The sequence below is a fragment of the Moschus berezovskii genome, chromosome 6 (genome assembly GCF_049115385.1).
Source record: "Moschus berezovskii isolate FMDL1 chromosome 6, NW_MosBer_1.0, whole genome shotgun sequence".
In the NCBI taxonomy this organism is placed as follows: domain Eukaryota; kingdom Metazoa; phylum Chordata; class Mammalia; order Artiodactyla; family Moschidae; genus Moschus; species Moschus berezovskii.
Window position 1 is genome coordinate 32875819 of NC_142465.1, and position 21174 is coordinate 32896992.

At 38.1% G+C, this 21174-nt stretch overlaps 1 protein-coding gene across 5 annotated transcripts in view; it reads left to right on the forward strand.

Annotated features, from left to right (window-relative positions):
• Positions 1-20287, forward strand: part of TFCP2 (transcription factor CP2) — a 53834-nt gene extending 33547 nt beyond the window's left edge. The window contains exons 2-15 of one of the 5 annotated variants that reach the window (XM_055394748.2): positions 59-210; positions 763-839; positions 1730-1835; positions 6494-6600; positions 7609-7761; positions 8479-8589; positions 10854-10942; positions 12757-12805; positions 13161-13254; positions 14316-14406; positions 16071-16180; positions 16629-16771; positions 18406-18457; positions 18858-20287. In XM_055394748.2, the coding sequence (XP_055250723.1) occupies positions 59-210; positions 763-839; positions 1730-1835; positions 6494-6600; positions 7609-7761; positions 8479-8589; positions 10854-10942; positions 12757-12805; positions 13161-13254; positions 14316-14406; positions 16071-16180; positions 16629-16771; positions 18406-18457; positions 18858-18895 (1372 nt within the window). In that variant the 3' untranslated portion in view covers positions 18896-20287. Of the gene's footprint in view, positions 1-58; positions 211-762; positions 840-1729; positions 1836-6493; positions 6601-7608; positions 7762-8478; positions 8590-10853; positions 10943-12756; positions 12806-13160; positions 13255-14315; positions 14407-16070; positions 16193-16628; positions 16772-18405; positions 18458-18857 lie in introns of all 5 variants that reach the window. The other 4 variants (XM_055394747.2, XM_055394746.2, XM_055394750.2 and 1 more) reach the window with 4 other exon arrangements.
• Positions 20288-21174: the final 887 nt, after the last annotated feature.

The following is a 21174-nucleotide window of genomic DNA, read 5'->3' on the forward strand; positions in this document are numbered from 1 at the left end:
GTAAATCTACTCTTACACCATTGTCAGATGTTAAAGTAAGGCATTTGTTTTATTTTAGTGATGTGCTTGCACTGCCCATTTTTAAGCAAGAAGAATCAAGTTTGCCTCCAGATAATGAGAATAAAATCCTTCCTTTTCAATATGTGCTTTGTGCTGCCACCTCTCCAGCAGTGAAACTCCATGATGAAACTCTGACATATCTCAATCAAGGTTAGATGTGGTCTTACTCATTAGTATTATTTATAGACCTACTAGATTTGTGATATTTAATTAGGTACACTTATGTGTAAAAAACTATACCTTTCTAGTGTGACCTGTTAAAGTAAAAAACTTACTTTAGTTTCAGTGTTGTATTTGATAAATATTACCGGTTTCTTTCCTCTACCTGCCCATTTTTAGTTCTAATCTCCCCTTTTCTAATCCCTGTTCCCTGAACATCCCTGTTTGTTACTGTCTGAGGAGTATTACTGTATCCAGCTCTTTTATTTACCAGTTGTGTGACCTTGGACAAGTTGATTAAACTCTACATTTCAGTTTCCTTATATGTGAAACTGAAATTGATAATACCTTAGTGAGTTGTATCAATTAAATGATGTAATTTATGAAAAACATTTAGCATTGTGCTTAGCATATAGTAAAGGATTATAGTTGTTACTAATAATGTTACACTCTTGTGTATTCAGACAACGGAATTTTATTCTTTTTGAATCTTGGGAAGTTAACATATGATAAATATAATATATAGTTACTTTTCTCTTCTAGGACAGTCTTATGAAATCCGAATGCTGGACAATAGGAAACTTGGAGAACTTCCAGAAATTAATGGCAAGTTGGTGAAGGTAAAAGAAAACAAGTACTGACCCTTTTTGGATTAATATTTTTTCTTTCCTAAGGGGCTTGGTGGTAATCTCTCACCTACTATAGTTTGTTGGCAGAATGGTAAACTGCTGTGTTATTTCTTAGGGGCCAGAATGAACCCACCTCTTCACCTGGATTTTCCAGAGCTGCCGAAAGAGAAAACTTAGCATAGCAGGCCTGGAGATTCTCATGACTCAGTGAAGTTCTTTTTGGGTGGAATAAAGTAGCCTCCTTGAGATCTTTAGAGAAGTTCCAGTGTGTCTTTGGATACTTAGTCTAGTACCTAGGAAACCAGGAGCAACTGTTGATGAATAGCAGTTTTCTTAGTCTGGACTGATTGTAATGAATTCACAGTATAATTGAGATGGGGGAGTTTGGTCAGCTGCTGTAGAAGATGATGAGAGCAGTGTTAACAGGCACCTCCACAAAGTGAGAGTGACAAAAGGAAAGTTGATGGAAGCAGCCCCTACCTACCCTCAATGTTTACAGGTTGTATGGTGGGTTAGCAAGCAAGGGACTTGGTGAGAATTTCATATACATCTAAAGAACTGAGCCAGACATTACATGATAACAGTAGACACATGTATTAACGCTTCCAGTGGGAGTTCTTTATGCCTGGTTACCAATCAGGGCTGATGTTTAAGCCAAGTTTTAATTATGGTACTAGTTAACTATGAAGATTATATTTGAGCAATTATAAAGTTTGACTGGAAATATAGAATGGTATGGATTTTAAAGTAAAACAGGTCTCAAGCAAAATAATTTTAGGTTGTGTCTAAAAGCCAACTGGGGGTGACTCCTGCTAGCTTTCTTTGTCAGCACTGATGTTTAAGGGATCCTGTTATCATTTGATTTTATTGCTGCCTTTTAGAGTATATTCCGTGTTGTATTCCACGACAGACGGCTACAGTACACCGAACATCAGCAGCTGGAGGGCTGGAGATGGAATCGACCTGGAGATAGAATTCTTGACATAGGTAAGTTAAGAGAATCCATTGCTTAGGATATGCCTTTAACTATGGTCTGTGAATTGGTTTTCTTTACTTGACATTTGCCTTGACTCAGAATGCTCCAGGGGCTCAATTAACATGAACTAAGCATAAAATATTACTGGTATAATGATTTCAAAATTCAAGTTGAAAGTGTGGACACTTCAGTTCTCTAACAACTGCATCCATTACTAAAGAGTGATTTTTGTTTTTGTTTTTTAATTTAGTTGTGGTAAAATATACATAACATAAAATTTGCCATTTTAACCATTTTTAAGTGTACAATTTAGTTGCATTAAATACATGCACATTGTTGCACAAACCATCACTACCATCCATCTCTAGAATATTTTTCATCTCGCAAAACTGAAACTCTGTACCCATGAAACAACAATTTCCCATTCCCTCCTCTCCCCAACCCCTGGTAACCACCATTCTACTTTTTATCTGTATGAATTTAACTGCTGTTCAGTGCAGTTAAGTTCAGTCGCTCAGTCATGACCAACTCTTTGCGACCCCGTGAATCACAGCACGCCAGGCCTCCCTGTCCATCACCAACTCCCGGAGTTCACTCAAACTCATGTCCATCGAGTCAGTGATGCCATCCAGCCATCTCATTCTCTGTTGTCCCCATCTCCTCCCACCCCCAATCTCTCCCAGCATCAGACTCTTTTCCAGTGAGTCAACTCGTCGCATGAGGTGGCCTGCTGTAGGTGCCTCCTATAAATGAAATCATTCAGTATTTGTCTTTTTGTGACTGGGTTATTTCAGTTAGCATAACCCTCAATTCATATATATAGTAGCATGTGTTACAGTTTCCTTCTCTTTGGGAACCCTTATACACTGTTGTGGAAATTAAGTTGGTATAGCCACTGTGGTTTGAGCATTCTTTGGCATTGCCTTTCTTTGGGATTGGAATGAAGACTGACCTTTTCTAGTCCTGTGGCCACTGCTGAGTTTTCATATTTGCTGGCATATTGAGTGCAGCACTTTCACAGCATCATCTTTCAAGATTTGAAATAGCTCAACTGGAATTCCATCACCACCACTAGCTTTGTTCGTCGTGATGCTTTCTAAGGCCCACTTGACTTCACATTCCAAGATGTCTGGCTCTAGGTCTGTGATCACGTTATCGTGACTATCTTGCTCATGAAGATCTGTTTTGTACAGTTCTTCTGTGTATTCTTGCCACCTCTTCTTAATATCTTCTGCTTCTGTTAGGTCCCTACCATTTCTGTCCTTTATCGAGCCCATCTTTGCATGAAATGTTCCCTTGGAATCTCTAATTTTCTTGAAGAGATCTCTTGTTTTTCCTATTCTGTTGTTTTCCTCTATTTCTTTGCATTGATCACTGAGGAAGGCTTTCTTATCTCTCCTTGCTATTCTTTGGAACTCTGCATTCAGATGCTTATATCTTTCCTTTTCTCCTTTGCTTTTCGCTTCTCTTCTTTTCACAGCTATTTGTAAGGCCTCCTCAGACAGCCATTTTGCTTTTTTGCATTTCTTTTCCATGGGGATGGTCTTGGACCCTGTCTCCTGTACAATGTCACGAACCTCCATTCAGAGTTCATCAGGCGCTCTATCTATCAGATCTAGTCCCTTAGATCTATTCCTCACTTCCACTGTATAATCATAAGGGATTTGATTTAGCTCATACCTGAATGGTCTAGTGGTTTTCCCTACTTTCTTCAATTTAAGTCTGAATTTGGCAATAAGGAGTTCATGATCTGAGCCACAGTCAGCTCCTGGTCTTGTTTTTGCTAACTGTATACAGCTTCTCCATCTTTGGCTGCAAAGAATATAATCAATCTGATTTCGGTGTTGACTATCTGGTGATGTCCACGTGTAGAGTCTTCTCTTGTGTTGTTGGAAGAGGGTATGCTAGTAAAGTCATGCTCAAAATTCTCCAAGCCAGGCTTCAGCAATATGTGAACCGTGAACTTCCAGATGTTCAAGCAGGTTTTGGAAAAGGCAGAGGCACCAGAGATCAAATTGCCAACATCCGCTGGATCATGGAGAAAGCAAGAGAGTTCCAGAAAAACCTCTATTTCTGCTTCATTGACTATGCCAAAGCCTTTGACTGTGTGGATCACAATAAACTGTGGAAAATTCTGAAAGAGATGGGAATCCCAGACCACCTGACCTGCCTCTTGAGAAACCTGTCTGCAGGTCAGGAAGCGACAGTCAGAACTGTACATGGAACAACAGACTGGTTCCAAATAGGAAAAGGAGTACGTCAAGGTTGTATATTGTCACCCTGCTTATATAACTTATATGCAGAGTACATCATGAGGAACGCTGGACTGGAAGAAGCACAAGCTGGAATCAAGATTGCCAGGAGAAATATCAATAATCTCAGATATGCAGATGACACTACCCTTATGGCAGAAAGTGAAGAGGAACTCAAAAGCCTCTTGATGAAAGTGAAAGAGGAGAGTGAAAAGGTTGGCTTGAAGCTCAGCATTCAGAAAACAAAGATCATGACATCTGGTCCCATCACTTCATGGGAAATAGATGGAAAAGCAGTGGAAACAGTGTCAGACTTTATTTTTTTGGGCTCCAAAATCACTGCAGATGCTGATTGCAGCCAGGAAATTAAAAGACGCTTACTCCTTGGAAGGAAAGTTATGACCAACCTTGATAATATATTAAAAAGCAGAGACATTACTTTGCCAACCAAGGTCCGTCTAGTCAAGGCAATGGTTTTTCCCGTGGTCATGTATGGATGTGAGAGTTGTACTGTGAAGAAAGCTGATCGCTGAAGAATTGATGCTTTTGAACTGTGGTGTTGGAGAAGACTCTTGAGAGTCCCTTGTACCGCAAGGAGATCCAACAAGTCCATTCTAAGGGAGATCGATCCTGGGTGTTCATTGGAAGGACTGATGCTAAAGCTGAAACTGCAATACTTTGGCCACCTCATGCGACGAGTTGACTCACTGGAAAAGACTCTGATGCTGGGAAGGGTTGGGGGCGGGAGGAGAAGGGGACGACCGAGAATGAGATGGCTGGATGGCATCACCGACTCTGTGGACATGAGTTTGAGTGAACTCCGGGAGTTGGTGATGGATAGGGAGGCCTGGCGTGCTGTGATTCATGGGGTCGCGGAGAGTCGGACACGACTGAGCGACCTAACTGAACTGAACTGAGCCACTGTGGTGGAGAAGGCAATGTCAAGCCACTCCAGTACTCTTGCCTAGAAAATCGCATGGAGAGAGGAGCCTCGTAGGCTGCAGTCCTTGGGGTCGCTACTAGTCTGACACGACTAAGCGACTTCACTTTCACTTTTCACTTTCACACATTGGAGAAGGAAATGGCAACCCACTCCAGTGTTTTTGCCTGGAGAATCCTAGGGACGGCGGAGCCTGGTCGGCTGCCGTCTATGAGGTCACACAGAGTCGGACACGACTGAAGCGACTTAGCAGCAGCAGCAGCAGCCACTGTGGAAAACAGTATGGAGGTTTCTCAGAAAGCTCAAAATAGAACTATCATATGACCTAACATTTCCACTCCTGGATATATATCCAAAAGAAGCAAAAACACCAATTCAAAAAGATACAGGGACCACAGCATTCATAGCAGCATTATTTACAGTTGCCAAGATGTGTGCACAACCTCAGTGTCCATCAACAATTAAATGGATAAAGAAGATGGATACACACACATACACAGACATACACACACACACATATGCATCCAAACTCTGCGGTGTTAGCCTCTCTTCGTGAATATACTTTTAGTTCTGGCGTCTGTCCTTGATCTCTTATTGGTTATTATTTCCTATTGGTAAACATAGTTGCTTAACAGACCTAAGTATTACTAATTTTATCTGAGAAAACACTGGCTATCCTACAGATATCTTGATATCCATTTGATAAACTGACTTTAGGATAAATCCAACACAGCTAATAGTGTGGAGTGGGACCTACTTAATGCTTTCTTGTTTGAATCATTGATATTAAAACAGTAGAGAAGTTGCAGCACAGTTACAATAACAAATATTAGCTGGCCTTATCCCTCCATTTGAATTATTAATAGCAGTCAGGGAATAATATTTAAATACATGCCATATGGAACAGAAAGTAAAGGTCTACAGTCCATTCAGTTTCCTCCCCTCTTGAGTGTAACTTGTGTCATTCTATTATAGGATTCTTTGATAACTTCATGAGTCAGCATCAACTCTTATGTTAAATTTACCCACTTATATTTGTGATGCAGTGATTTCTGTCTTTATTAGGACACTCTGCTTTATCCTTCTGTAACAATCCCCTTAGTTTTTCTCTTCCAGTAACACTGTCCTTAAAACTGTAAGTGAAGCAAATTGTAAATTAAATTTTTCATGACACTAGAGCCAGTGCATAGACTAAATTTATCTTTAAGTAGAATTCTGGCGAATTAAAAGGAGACTACTCATAAACTGTCTTATTTTTAAAACTTTTTAAAGTGGAAGAAAGATGCTTAGAAGGAAAGTACTTAGGTCAATTTTAGCTCTAATTGAACTCTTTTTTGGCAAAAAAATAAAAATAGAGGTTTAGGGTATGATACACAAAAATCGTGGTAATTCAGGACCAATGATAGAAGAATCGGTGCTTTCTTATTTAAACCCAGTAGCACCCAGAATTGTTCAACGATTACCATTTATTTCTCAGATATCCCAATGTCTGTGGGTATAATCGATCCTAGGGCTAACCCAAACCAACTAAACACAGTGGAGTTCCTGTGGGACCCTGCGAAAAGGACGTCTGTGTTTATTCAGGTAAGATGCTGTGGGCAGGGCTCCAGTTTTGAAAAGGATTCAGGTAAGACACTGTGGACAGAGCTCCAGTTTTGAAAAGGGTACCTTACCACCAGTTTGGTCCTTAAAGGATAAAAACATATTGAATTTGAAATCTTTCCAGGGTTGCAACCTGCAAACTTCTAAACAAGTGCAGACTTCACAACATGTGAAAGCAAAGAGGAGTTTCTGAGTTGCTCTTCTAATTTCCCCAATTTGTTTATTTGTTTCTCTCAAAAATACTTGCTAATGCCTGCATAATATTTTATTCTTGAGATAAACTTACCTAACAGTTGTCTAGCATTGAGATTGTCCTCATTTTTTAGTACTACCAAGTAAGTTATTTTGAACATCTTCATAATTAGAATTTGATTTGCGTATCTGATTATGACCTTTGGGTAGACTCCCTGAAAACTCTTATTTGTAATAATGATAGCCAGGAGTTTATTGAGTGCTTCTCAACAAGAATCCTGTGGAATAAGAATATTCCTTGATTCTTAGATAAGTTAATAACTTACCCAGGCTAGTATTTGGTAAACCAGGGCTCCACTGTGAAAATTTGTCAAGATCTTGGACTTTATGCAGTAGCCTAGCAAACAGTTTTCTTCTTATTGCTCATGAGCTTTCATATTTACTATTCTCCCAGCATGGATGGTGCCTCTGTTTTCTAAAACCTACCATAAATTTCAGGAAAGCTTCATTGACAGAAACCATTTCTCTTTTATGTTAACTCTGTCTTTTCTGAAATAATTAATAAATTCCTCAGAGCAGCTTTTTGTTAACATTAGACCTGTACATTTACTTTGTTTGCATTTGTAAATCATTGAAGTTTCCCTCATTTCCTCATGAGAGTATAAATTCTTCATGATCAGAAAGAGAGTATAAGGTGTTTTGTAGGTGTTTAAAGGTTTTGCTGTTGCCCTAAAATGTTGCTGACTGGTTTGGCTCCTAATAGTACTGAAACCTGGCTGGATGGTATATTCTTTTCAGGTGCATTGTATTAGCACAGAGTTCACCATGAGGAAACATGGTGGTGAGAAGGGAGTGCCATTTCGAGTACAAATTGATACCTTCAAGGAGAATGAGAACGGGGAGTATACTGAGCACTTACACTCAGCCAGCTGCCAGATCAAAGTCTTCAAGGTATTCCTGGGCTTTGCGCTGGTCCTTGGACTTTTTTTTCTTGTCTTTCATTTGCAACATTAGTCACCAAGTGAGAAAGTCAGCTTGTCTCTTTTCAAAAACTATGAAAGCCCAGCCTAAATTAGAGTTACTGAAATAAGTACTGAGCTGCCCAGTAAAGAAGTTTAAATAAGGATGGTGGGAGAAGGGGAACTTGGAAAAGGGATTATAGGGATATCATATGGATAAATATCTTCTCATTGCAAGATTCATTAACATGAAAGTATTTGGAGCATGACATGAAGTCCCCCTTCACCACTCTTACCCTGACCCCCCCAACCTCTCCCCAGAGGTAACCAGTGTCAATAATTTCGTATGTATTCTAATTCACTTCTGTGCTCTTATCTACACCGTGTACATAGATATACACGTATTTTCCTTTCTTTGAAGCATAAACAGAATTGTATTGTATGAATTGTTTTGAAGCTTGCTTTTTTCATAACTTAACTATGTGCTTTAGAGATTTTTCCACGTCTGAACCTATAGATCTCTTACTCGCCTTCAATTCCATTACACATTTAAATATCCCATTTTCAGACTTAGATTTAATGATGGATCTTGTCTTTACCTCATTGTATATACCTTTTTGTTTCCCAAGTGATTATTCTAAGTTTGTAGAAGTAATGTTGAATCGAAGGGTGAGTACTTGAGTTTAAAATGGAGTATTTCTCCTTTCAGCCCAAAGGTGCAGACAGAAAACAAAAAACAGATAGGGAGAAAATGGAGAAACGAACACCTCATGAGAAGGAGAAATATCAACCTTCCTATGAGACAACTATACTCACAGAGGTAAAAGGATTTCCTTGGGTGACAGTTTCAATCAATATTTTTTACTCTTAAAAGAAATAGCCAATTATTTTGTAACATACTATTGACCCTTGAATAATACAGGTTTGAACTGCATGGGTCTATCTATACATAGATTTTTTTTTCACTGCTAAATATGTATTAATACTAAGGATTCCCTGGTGACATAGTAGTAAAGAATCTGCCTGCTGACGCAAGAGACTTGGGTTCGATCCCTGAGTTGGGAAGATTCCCCTGGAGGAGGAAATGACTCCCCGCTCCAGTATTCTTGCCTAGAAGATTCCATGGGCAGAGGAGCCTGGCGGGCTACAGTCCATCGGGTTGTGAAGAGTCAAACATGACTGAATACGCACACAGTTGTGGACTACAGTACTACATGGTTTGCAGTTGAATACAGGGGTGCAGATACAGAGGCCTGCCTGTCAAGTTACACCCAGATTTCTGACTGTGGAAAAGGAGATGGTGCCCCTAACACCTATATTGCTCAAGGGTCAACTGTATACATATTATCATTCTGTTGTATACTAATATTATAAATAATGTCAGTTATATTTCAATTAAAAAAATAGAAGAAACATCACTTCTAGTATGATCAAAACTTCTTTATCCTCTTAGTTGTGAGGACTTATGAGGAATTAAGATTTACTAATCAAGATGTGCTTTTTGAGGGACTCCTCTGCCAGTTCAGTGGTTAAGACTCCATGCTCCCAATTCCGGGGACACAGGTTCAATACCTGATTAGAGAACTAAGATCCTATATGCCGCACAGTACGGCCAAAAAATAAAAAGGTGTGCTATTTGACAAATGAAGTTATCTACAAAACAGAAATAGAGTTACAGATGTAGAAAACAAACTTATGGTTACCAGGGGATCAGGATCAGGAAGGAAAGGATAAATTGGGAGACTGGGATTGACATTTACACACTATGCTGTGCTGTACTTAGTTGCTTAGTCGTGTCTGACTCTTTTGTGACCCATGGACTGTAGCCCACCAGTCTCCACTGTCCGTGGGGATTCTCCAGGCAAGAATATCAGAGTGGGTTGCCATGCCCTTCTCCAGACATACACATACTACTGTATATAAAATAGATAACTGATAAGGACCTGCTGCATAGCACAGGGAACTTACTCAATACTCCTTAATGGCCTATATGGGAAAAGAATCTAAAAAAACGAGTAGATATATGGTATATGTATAACTGATTCACTCTAGTAAAGTCATGCTCAAAATTCTCCAAGCCAGGCTTCAGCAATATGTGAACCGTGAACTTCCAGATGTTCAAGCAGGTTTTAGAGAAGGCAGAGGCACCAGAGATCAAATTGCCAATATCCGCTGGATCATGGAGAAAGCAAGAGAGTTCCAGAAAAACATCTCTTTCTGCTTCATTGACTATGCCAAAGCCTTTGACTGTGTGGATCACAATAAACTGTGGAACATTCTGAAAGAGATGGGAATCCCAGACCACCTGACCTGCCTCTTGAGAAACCTGTATGCAGGTCAGGAAGCAACAGTCAGAACTGTACATGGAACAACAGACTGGTTCCAAATAGGAAAAGGGGTACGTCAATGCTGTATATTGTCACCCTGCTTATTTAACTTATATGCAGAGTACATCATGAGGAACGCTGGGCTGGAGGAAGCACAAGCTGGAATCAAGATTGCCAGGAGAAATATCAATAACCTCAGATATGCAGATGACATTACCCTTATGGCAGAAAGTGAAGAGGAACTCAAAGGCCTCTTGATGAAAGAGGAGAGTGAAAAGTTTGGCTTGAAGCTCAACATTCAGAAAACGAAGATCATGGCATCTGGTCCCATCACTTCATGGGGTCGCAAAGAGTCGGACACGACTGAGCTACTGAACTGAACTGAACTGATAACTGATTCACTTTGCTGTACACCTGAAACTAATATCACATTGTAAATCACCTGTGTGTGTGTGTGTACGTGCTTAGTCACATCCAACTCTTTTCAACCCCATGTACTGTAACCCGCCAGGCTCCTCTGTCCATGGAATATTCCAGGCAAGAATACTGGAGTGGGTTGCCATTTCCTCCTCCAGAGTATCTTCCCAACCCAGGAATTGAACCTGCGCTCTCTTGTGTCTCCTGCGTTGATAGGTAGATTCTTTACCACTGTACCACCTGGGAATCCAAAAAAAAAGATGGGCTATTTAAGTAACAGTGTTTTGGTGGAACTCTAGAGTCATGTACTTTTTGTATCTAAATTGTCCTTTGCTTTTAGTGTTCTCCGTGGCCTGAGATCACATATGTCAATAATTCCCCATCACCTGGCTTCAACAGTTCCCATAGCAGTTTTTCTCTTGGTGAAGGGTAAGTCTCGAAAGTGGAATTGGCTTGTGTTTGTCCTAAAAATATATTATTTCATTGTGTCTCCATAAGCAAAATCTTTATTAATCAGTAAGAAATTCTATTTGGTCAGTTTTTGATGGACTTATATATTAACTGGGGTTTGGATTATCTTCAAAAGAGACTAAGTTTTGTGTAGCCTTTCCCCCCGACCCCATTATTTTGTTTATTTTTTGGTCACAAGACTTACAGGATTTTAGTTCTTCAACCAGAGATTGAACCCAGGCCTCTGGACCTCCAGGGAATTCCCTTTTCTCCACTCTTAGAAAATAGCACTATGGTCAGTGTTTAGTGATTTGAGGACTGATTTTTCTGGACTTTTCCCTTCTTTTTCTTCTTACTGCGTATCTTGAGGTTATTTCACTTCCTGATTACAGCATGGTCATTGGGAACTGAAACACAGTTGTACAGACACTAAAATCTGTTTGGTTACTTATTAAAAAATGGTCCTAACACCTAATTTATTATAAATCTTTGATAATTGGGGGAAGAAGGTAAAGGTGAGAGCTCAAATGAAATTTTGGAATTATCTATGGGATTTATTTAATCTTGCCTTACTGTCTTTATTATCAGAGATAATTGAAAGTTGGCATAGATGCCTATTCCAGTTAAAAAAAAGTTGTCTTATAGTCCCAGCATTCAACACATTTTCTACATAGGCCATATTGAAATTTGAAATAGGTTGTGAAATGTGTGACTAGTTTTATTGTAATGTTTGCTTTTGAGTTTATTTAGGCTCTGTGTCCATGCTGCTTCTGAAAGTATTTAATAAAGGTAGCTTAGAGAATTCCCTGGTAGTCCAGTGGTTGGGACTCCACACTTCCACTGCAGGGGGCACGGGTTCAGTCCCTGGCAGGGAACTAGGATCCTGCAGGCTGTGCAGCACAGCCAAAAAAGAAAGGGGGGATAGTTAGCTAAAATATTCAAAATGTAACTAACAATTAAGAAGAAAACTAGATAGCAGCTGCAGAAGGAGGAGATGGATAACTAAGGCCCTAAGATAAGTTGATTACTAAATTTGAATTTTGCAGCAAAGGCCAAAATTTTAAAATAGAAAAAGATATTTTTGGAAGGAAAAGTCTGTTACCACCCTATGGATTATACTTATAAGGAATTTAAAATATTATGCAAAACTTAAGAGTTCTAAAATTTTCTCTATGTCATGTAGTTCAATATTAGGCTCTAATTTTTCTCCCATAAAAGAAGGAAGCATTAGGGACGAGGGACAAACTACTGAGCAAAAAGAAGTGTAGGGAAAATTCAAGGGTGTGGAGATAGCCCTTGGATCACAAATTAGCACTAATTTTTGAAGCTTTTTAAAAAATAATTATTGTGTTTTTTATTATAAAAGTATGTGATCCCATTTTATTGTATACTTTTTATTTTAATTTTTCTTGTGTCTATTTGTGTATATTTATATGTTTCACATAGTAGTAATATATTGATTACTTTTATATTTTGATATTTTTAGTTTATAATCTAATAAGTTTTGTGTTAGTATTGTTTATGCCATAATTTAATCAGTCCCAACTTACTGGATTTTTTTTTTCAATTTCTTCAATAATAAAAAATTACATAGTTTCTACTGCTCCCCACCCCAAAGTCTTTATGCTAAAATAATGGATAATAGAAATGTTGGGTCCAAGACTTAAGAATGTTTTATGAGATAGTACACATTCCTTTAAATCTCTAGCTTTAAGACTTACAGTGATGCAGAGTGAGACGACAAACCCTACTGCGTTTCATGGACTCATCCTTTCATTTTAATGTTTCTTTAGAAATGGCTCACCAAACCACCAGCCAGAGCCACCCCCTCCAGTCACGGATGTAAGTCCAAAGCTGAACACCAGTTACTGGTGACGTCTAATAATACTGTGGGGACTGTGTGATTCAGTAGAAGTTCTCAACTGTTAGAGAGTATTATTCATTCTTTCACTAAGCAAATGTTAAATTTTGACTAAGAACCAGATACTGTGCTTTATTTAAGGAACTTCCGGTGTAGTGGGGTGGATAAAGATGGAATTTTATGGATATCTTGCATGGTTAGAGAAAGAAGACCTGATGTATAAATAGCTTCCAAGCAAACTCCGTCAGAATGAGGGTGTATTTGGATGTTGTAATGTTTACCTTTTTAAAGTTGAGTCTGTTTAGTTACCAAAAAAAAATACTTCGCCTTTTTCAGAACCTCTTGCCAACAACCACACCTCAGGAGGCTCAGCAGTGGTTGCATCGAAACCGTTTCTCCACGTTCACGAGGCTTTTTACAAACTTCTCAGGTTAAATTTGCTTGTCCTTTGTTTTGCCAGCATGGTATTTCTTTTATACTCTAGGAACTCCTGATATTCCTGTGTTATTTTGTGTGTGTGTATTGTGGGAGGGAAGGAGGGGTGGATCTTAACACATTTTTCTGATTAAATGAATTTCATTGAACTCTTCAGATTTTCTCACCAGCTGCAACTGTGCTGTGAAATACTCAAAAAGAAAACCCTCTTAAACTCATTTTAATTTTAAAATATTTATTCTATACAATACCTTTAAAATATATTATCCATACAGTATTTTATCAAGGAGCATTGCAGGTAGTCTGAAATTTCCCCCCTGATATTACTCTATTTTCTTTGCACTTTCCACTTTTATTTAGCATCTTCTGTGTACCATGTATGGTGAAGGTGAAAGTGAAAGTCACTCAGTCGTGGCCAACTCTTTGCCACCCCATGGACTATACAGCCCATGGAACTCTCCAGGCTAGAACACTGGAGTGGGTAGCCTTTCCCTTCTCCAGGGGATCTTCCCAACCCAGGGATCGAACCCAGGTCTCCCGAATTGCAGGCAGATTCTTTACCAGCTGAGCCCTATAAATAGATAAGGCATAGTTCCTGTTCAGTTACCATCTAGTATCAAAGAAAATCCAAATCAAAATAAAACCCTGAAAGAAAGAATACAAATAGTTGTGATGCATTAAATAAATGTAGACAAAGTGAAGCATTTGGAGAAGCGTCTGGAGTTAGGGAACATGTGTGATGCATGAGGTAAATCTTGAGGGCTGAGGAGGAGTCTGTTAGTCAGACAGCAGAAGAATATTTTAGGCAGGAGGAACAACTTACTTATTAGGCATGATCAGTATGATGAAAGCATAGGGTTGGGTGAGTAAGTTAATTGGGTCGGAATTGAGAAGGGAGAGGATGCAGAGGCCAGGTCATGGAAGGCTTTATGTTCCATGCAAAAAATTATGACTGTAGCTTACTGGTTATGAGGTGTCCTTGTAAGAGTCCATTTTAAAAGTCATTAACAAAGAGAATCTTTGTCTTTATCACCCATTTTCTTATATTTATTCCAGGAGCAGATTTATTGAAACTAACTAGGGATGATGTGATTCAAATCTGTGGCCCTGCAGATGGAATCAGACTTTTTAATGCATTAAAAGGCCGGTATGTAATTAGTGTTAAAATATCAGTGGGGTTGGATTCCAAATGGATTTGGATTCAGGGACTCTTCACAATACACTTTGTGCAGCTAAATACATCTTGTCAAAACATTCTACTTGAATGCCAGCTATGTGCCAAATAAAGATGAAAATTATCTTTTCCTATACTTGATCTCAGAAATTCCTCACGATATTTCATTTTTCATTTCCAGGTAGTTTTTTTCATTTAATTAAATATTCATTGTCCCTATTATGAGCCATTAGGCTTTGGTGTTACATTGATGGGCTTTCTGGAGAGAGAGAAAGAGTGTTTTAAAGAAAAACAAACAAAAACAAAGTTGTAGCTTGTAGAGTACTCAGAATATAGTCAGGGAAGATCTTTCTGCAGAGGGGATATTTAAACTGAGTTATGAGAAGGATGGAAGCTTTGGAGTCATGAGGGAAAAGGTTCTATGGAAAAGAAACAGCAGGTACAAAGGTCCTGAACTCAGTTTTACAAGAGATCATTCTTAGGTTTCGGCAGGAATTCATGAAATGTCTGCTTAATACAGAGTAAGAGTAATGCCTGAGAGTAATTAAGCAGAGTAATTAATGTCTGCTTAATTTCAAGTCTCTGTTTGGGATTTACAATTTAGGTAGTAGTAATATTGATGGGTTCTATTTGCCATAGAACCAAATCAGTGACTAAATAATGAAATAAGATTATGAAGTATTTTTGTTTATTATTAGAGATATTAATCAAGTGGGAAACTTTTAAGCAAAGAGTTGAAATTCAAGGGTTGATTACTAGGCAAAAAAGAATGGATTGTTCATTTTTAAATGTATTATCTACAGAGCATTTAGAAGTAGGAAGGAATAGGATGGTCAGAGCAAGAGGTAATTCAGTGTGGTTGTCTATGAAGAAAGAACAGAAGAAAGGCTAAAGCTGACTAGGAGACAGTAATGAGGAAAATGAGATTTTCTAGTCTGTGGCATTGGTGCTCTTAAGTAAAAGGTATATCCTTGAACCTTACAAAACAGTGGCTTACACATACTGAATCCTTCTAACCTTTACATCAGAGGTTACAAACTCAATGACTACAGAAAGCGAAAGTGAAAGTGAAGTCGCTCAGTCATGCTGGACTCTTTGCAACCCCATGGACAGTAGCCTGCACCAAGCTCCTCCGTCCATGGGATTTTCTAGGCAAGAGTACTGGAGTGGGTTGCCGTTTCCTTCTCCAGGGAATCTTCCTGACCCAGCGATCGAACCCAGGTCTCCCACATTGTAGACAGACACCTCACCGTCTGAGCCACCAGGGAAGTCCAATGACTACCGAGGCCACGTGTAAATGAGTGACAGTCAAGTCTAGGGTGTACTGAAGAATGCATGCGCACCATGCCTGTGGGACAGCTGATTGGGTTTTGTTTTGTAGAATGAGGACCTTGGATTTTTCAAGGAAAACCAAACATTCAGAGGTAAATGATGCCTTCTGTTGGAATGAGTTCAGTTAGACACACACACACCCCCCAGTGAGGAGTAATAATTCATAGCAAATGAGCTGCACTGGTCCAAGGGCTGCCAGTTTTCAACCTGTGCTCTATAGTATTAACGTAGACACAAAGGTTCTTCCGTAAAATGTGCTCACCATGAGAAATGTGACTAACATTTTTTTTTTCTCTCCTCCTTAGGATGGTGCGCCCAAGGCTAACCATTTATGTTTGTCAGGAATCCTTGCAGCTAAGGGAGCAGCAGCAACAGCAGCAGAATCAGCAGAAGCATGAGGATGGAGACTCAAATGGTACTTTCTTCGGTAGGTCGTTCTGGACAGGCCAGGAAAGATGTGAAGAAAAACGAAGAGATGACTTATGAGCATGTGTGATGGGAATTTATCAGGCAGCAGAGTCAGTATTTGCTCGAACTAATGGTAATTGCTGTAATGTTATTGAGTTCCTAATATACACCAGGCACTATTCTCAGCATTTTTACAGGTTTTAATTTTTACGACTGGTGTCTCCTCATTGCAATAGATTTTATTGTTCTTCCCCAACATTTAGATGAGGAAAATGAGGCTTAGGGATGTTAAGTAACTTGCCCCAGGTCGCACAGCTAGCAAGTGATTGAGCTGGGATTTCCATTCAGGCAGTCTGCTTCTGCGTCCTTTAGAAAAAGTGGGCATTCGTAGTGGTCAGATTGCCTTTAAGAGCAGAGAAACTCTGCTGACTATCTTTGCTTTCTCCCTTTTGCAGTTTACCATGCCATCTACCTAGAAGAATTGACAGCTGTTGAACTGACAGAAAAAATTGCTCAGCTTTTCAGCATCTCCCCTTGCCAGATCAGCCAGATCTACAAGCAGGGGCCAACAGGCATCCATGTGCTCATTAGTGATGAGGTAGGTTGTTAGCACAGCTGAATCGCCAGATGACAGTGATCTGTCTGGGCAAACGACGGGAGCAGGAGCTGTTCCGTGGGGGCAGCATGCTCTGTTTTCCAAGACAAGACGTTTTCATTTTTGTTTGTTTACCTCCTAAGATAATTTTTTAAAAACTGTATATCCCCTTGCACATTTTTAGGTTGACTTAAAAGTTTTTGTTTTAAGTTTAAATAGTGACAAAAAATGTACCCATTTTGGGGCGTATTATAGGACATATAAGAAGGAAATGATTGCTTCACTTTTCTAACTATGTTTCATGTAACCTGAATATAAGAGTAATTTAATACCACTGTCATCTGTTTAAAAAACTACATGAATATACTTTTTAACAGTATATTTATATCATTTGTTTTCTTAAGCTGATATTTTCATTCACTTCCCCCATAGAATTTCATCTTACCATAGTCTGCTTTTATGCTTGAATGTCTTTTATTAGTTTTTCCTACCATATTTCTTTGAAACAAAAACTTGTTTCAGTAAAAATTTAAAATTATTTGTTCTGGATAGAATTATCACCATAATTATACAATTGATTAAAACAACATAAATGTATTTGATATTTTGATAAGTAATTGTTAAACATTAAGAAAAAATTTATTAAAAGTACATCTGGGAAGTTCCCTGGTGACCTCATGGTTAGGATTCTGGGCTTTCACTGCCAAGGGCTGGTTCAATCCCTGGTCCAGGAACCACAAGTCATGTAACTTGGCCAAAAATAAATAAATAAACACAATACAATGAAAGTGCATATATTAATGAGATGGATAAGATTAACTGATTCCTTACCCTTTCTCCCAGACACAATTAATTCATTAATACATACTGCCTATTGATTGCTAGAATGAAATAGAGTTCAACATCAATTCCATCCTGTTTTTTTCCCCTAGATAAGAAGTACTGTGGAATCTGATTCACATAAATTGATAGATAGGAATGGATGAAGTTTGCTATAATAACATTGCTAGATTTTTTTAATTTTAACTTCTGGGTTATGTGCCAGAAATTAAAAGTGATGGTATCAAAAATTATTTTGAATCATCTGTCATTTGACAATTTGTGGTTAGGTCACTCTTCAAGTCTGGTGAAAGGAAAGAATTGAAAACTTCATGTGTCCACGACTATATCACCCAGTCATTCTAGTTCTCATTTGCAATTACACTTTTGCATGCTGAAGGCTTTTATAGCCTAGGGCATTGCATCTCCATAAGATTTCAGGAGCATGAAACTCTTGCCTTTACTTTATAAAATGGGGAAAAGGAGTCTGAAAAGGTAAGTGAGAAAGGAAAACAAGAGGTTCTCAGGTGGTTTTAAGAGAGAACAGATACAGATGTTTAATTCCTCACATATGGGCCTGTCTGGATCTATGTGCCTCTTGGAAGGTCCTGGGGTTAACCCAGGAAAATGCATTCTCGAACTTTAAGAAAGCTGTTTCAGAGTGTTTAGCTTTTAAAGCTTTTGAAAACTAAACAGGAGAGAAAATAAAACAAAGGATTGTTTTTCATTTATGTCTAATAAATAAAAAGCCACATAGGCAAAATAAATACAGCAAACCAAGGTTTTTAATGATCAGCAAAATTTCATGCTTTTTTCAGATGATACAGAACTTTCAGGAAGAAGCCTGTTTTATTCTGGACACAATGAAAGGTAATAAAAAGTACGATAAATGCCTTTTTCGAAGGAGTCTGAGAGTTTTTTTAAAAAGTAATTCTTTGAGGAGAGAGGGAAAATATTAACCACCATATCTGAGATAAAGAATGTGACATTATTGGAGATTGCTTCTTTGTATGAATTGGCTTCTTGCCATTGTCAGAGTAGACAAAGTGTGACTTTCTGCCATCATCTTTTACCTTCCATGGACAAGTGATGAATTGAGGCAAAATGTTGTTTTTCTAGTGTATGTTTATTACATGTATTCTGTGATAATTAATAAGTATACTATACTTTGTCCTCCTGTTTTTTCTTTCTCTAAAGAACCTTAGCACATATATTTTTTTCCTTCTGTGTTTTGGAGGTGACTAAAGATTCTTTTTTCTTTTTCTTACAGCAGAAACCAATGATAGCTATCATATCATACTGAAGTAGATGTGACTGCTGCTTCCTTCACCTATGGGAAAGTCTTCTCTTGAAGGGAATCACAGATGGAGATTTGAACAGCTGCAGAAACCTGACCTGTCTGACTATGTGGAGGAGGCAGAGGCAGAACCCCAGTCATCTATGCTGGGGCACACATGGATTTCTGCCTGACATGTATTTCTGCAACTGTTTCTTAGTTAACATTTCTGGATTCTATTGTTGTTGAATATCAATAGAAACTCCACATCATTTAGGGTGTGTGTGTGTAGGGCATAATGATGATGAGAATTGTGTGATGTTTAATGGAAAGATGTTAAATTTTGTGGTATGCAGCCCATGTAATTTTTTTTCTAACAAAAACAAACATCTGTATTCATAAGACTAGATCCTCAATCTTTTTTGCCTGTGAAAACTTCATCAAAAAAGAGAAATGTGGAGAAAGAACAAAATCCTTCTTTTAATTCTTCTTTTAGTTCTCCCATAATTCGATGACAAATAGTAATTTTGCCTAACCTTTATTGCACATTTAGTTGTGCCAGGCGGTGTGATAAATTCTTTAAATGGATTATCTTGTTTAAATCCTCTTAATAGCCCTGTATGAAGTAGGTAATAATGATCCCTAGTTGAAGATAAGGAGATGGAGACACAGAGTGGCTAAGGAGCTTGCTGAGTAACGGGCAGCTAGTAGACACCGTGCAGACCCAGGCAGGCTGACCCTTACTCACTGCTGTCCGTGACTGCCACCCTCAGCACTCTGTGCACGCCATCATTTCTTACTGTGGCTCTTCTGGAATCACACGTAACAGTGAGCAAGAACTGACGAATTAACACCCAAAGGGACAAACCACACCTAAATAATGATGAACCAATCAAGAGCTACAAAAAATGAAAACACAGACACTTTCAAAGCATCATTAGTTGTCAGATTCACACAATTTAAGGCAGTGAAAACCAGGGATTATCTGTTATTCCCCAAATTCACTATTCTTGAATGACCTCAAACTATTTATTAATGAGTTAGACTAACCTCTGCTTTCTCTTTCCCCTCTCTGCATCTTGTCTTGGGATAGGAAGTTCTTTTACTCATGTAGCGTTCTTTTATATAAGCTTTACAATTCATTCCCATCCCATTCACATTCTTACCATATACTTTAGTTCTTCTGATTGTAATTGTGTGCGCTTGTGTGTGTGCATGTGTAAGACTGTGGGTCATTTTTTCACATGTAAAGTTTTATCCAGAAATCCCTCTACATGTTATGATGAGGTGAAAAACGATAATGTTCAAAAGATTCTGTATTGGATTTGGATCTGTGTGTGTGTATTTTTAAGCATTTGATAAAGTTTAAATGTTTTTATACAGAGATTTTTTTTGTTGTTCATTAAAATCAACCTGCAAAATGGTCTTGATTTCTTTTGATTTGAAAGAAATGGAAATTTTGAAATTGGAAAAGTAAGTCAAATGACTTTATTTAAAATTGACCTGGACAGTTTGACGTATTAGGCCAAAATACTTTTTTAGTGACTGATTACTAGATGTTTATTTTTCTTTGGGGGGGGGTGGGGAACATTTCTAATTGTTTTATGTTCCTAAGACTGGTTCTCAGCCTCAAGGGAGTCAGCTGTCTCCCCAGCAGGCTGCTAATTTTTATTTTTATTTATTTATTCCAATCCTCTGAATGTTAGGCTGAGAGGGTTGGACTTTTAAGGTCCTTTCTAAATCTGAATCTGTGACTCTTGTTTACTGTAAATGATACACAGAATTCTATTAATATATTTACTATAAATTTTATATTTGCTAATTTTTACTTGGAGTTAGAGGATTTTTTTAAAAGTAGTTCTCAGATTTATATAAAGATGAATTTATATGTTTGTAATCATAGATCCTCAAATTAACTAGAACATCTCTTACGCTTTCTTTAGCTCCAAAAAAATATTTACAGTACCAATGCTGTATAATTGGTAAGAATTGGTATAGTGATAGAACATTGTAATTATTCAGTTTCCTTTAAAAAATTTCATTTCTTCACTATCGATCTTTTCAATTAAATGAAAAATTTAAACTAGCTTTTTCATAATGACAGTAATACACAAAGTGATAAATTCAACAATAAAGAAATAACTTTTTCTACTTATAATAACTATTATAACTTATAATAAGGTATAACTTTTTCTCCTTATGTCCTAGTCCCACTGTATAGAGGTAGTCATTGCAAAAAGTTTCTCTCTCTCTCTCACACACACACACACACACACACACACACACGCAGATGGCCTCACGTAGTATTATT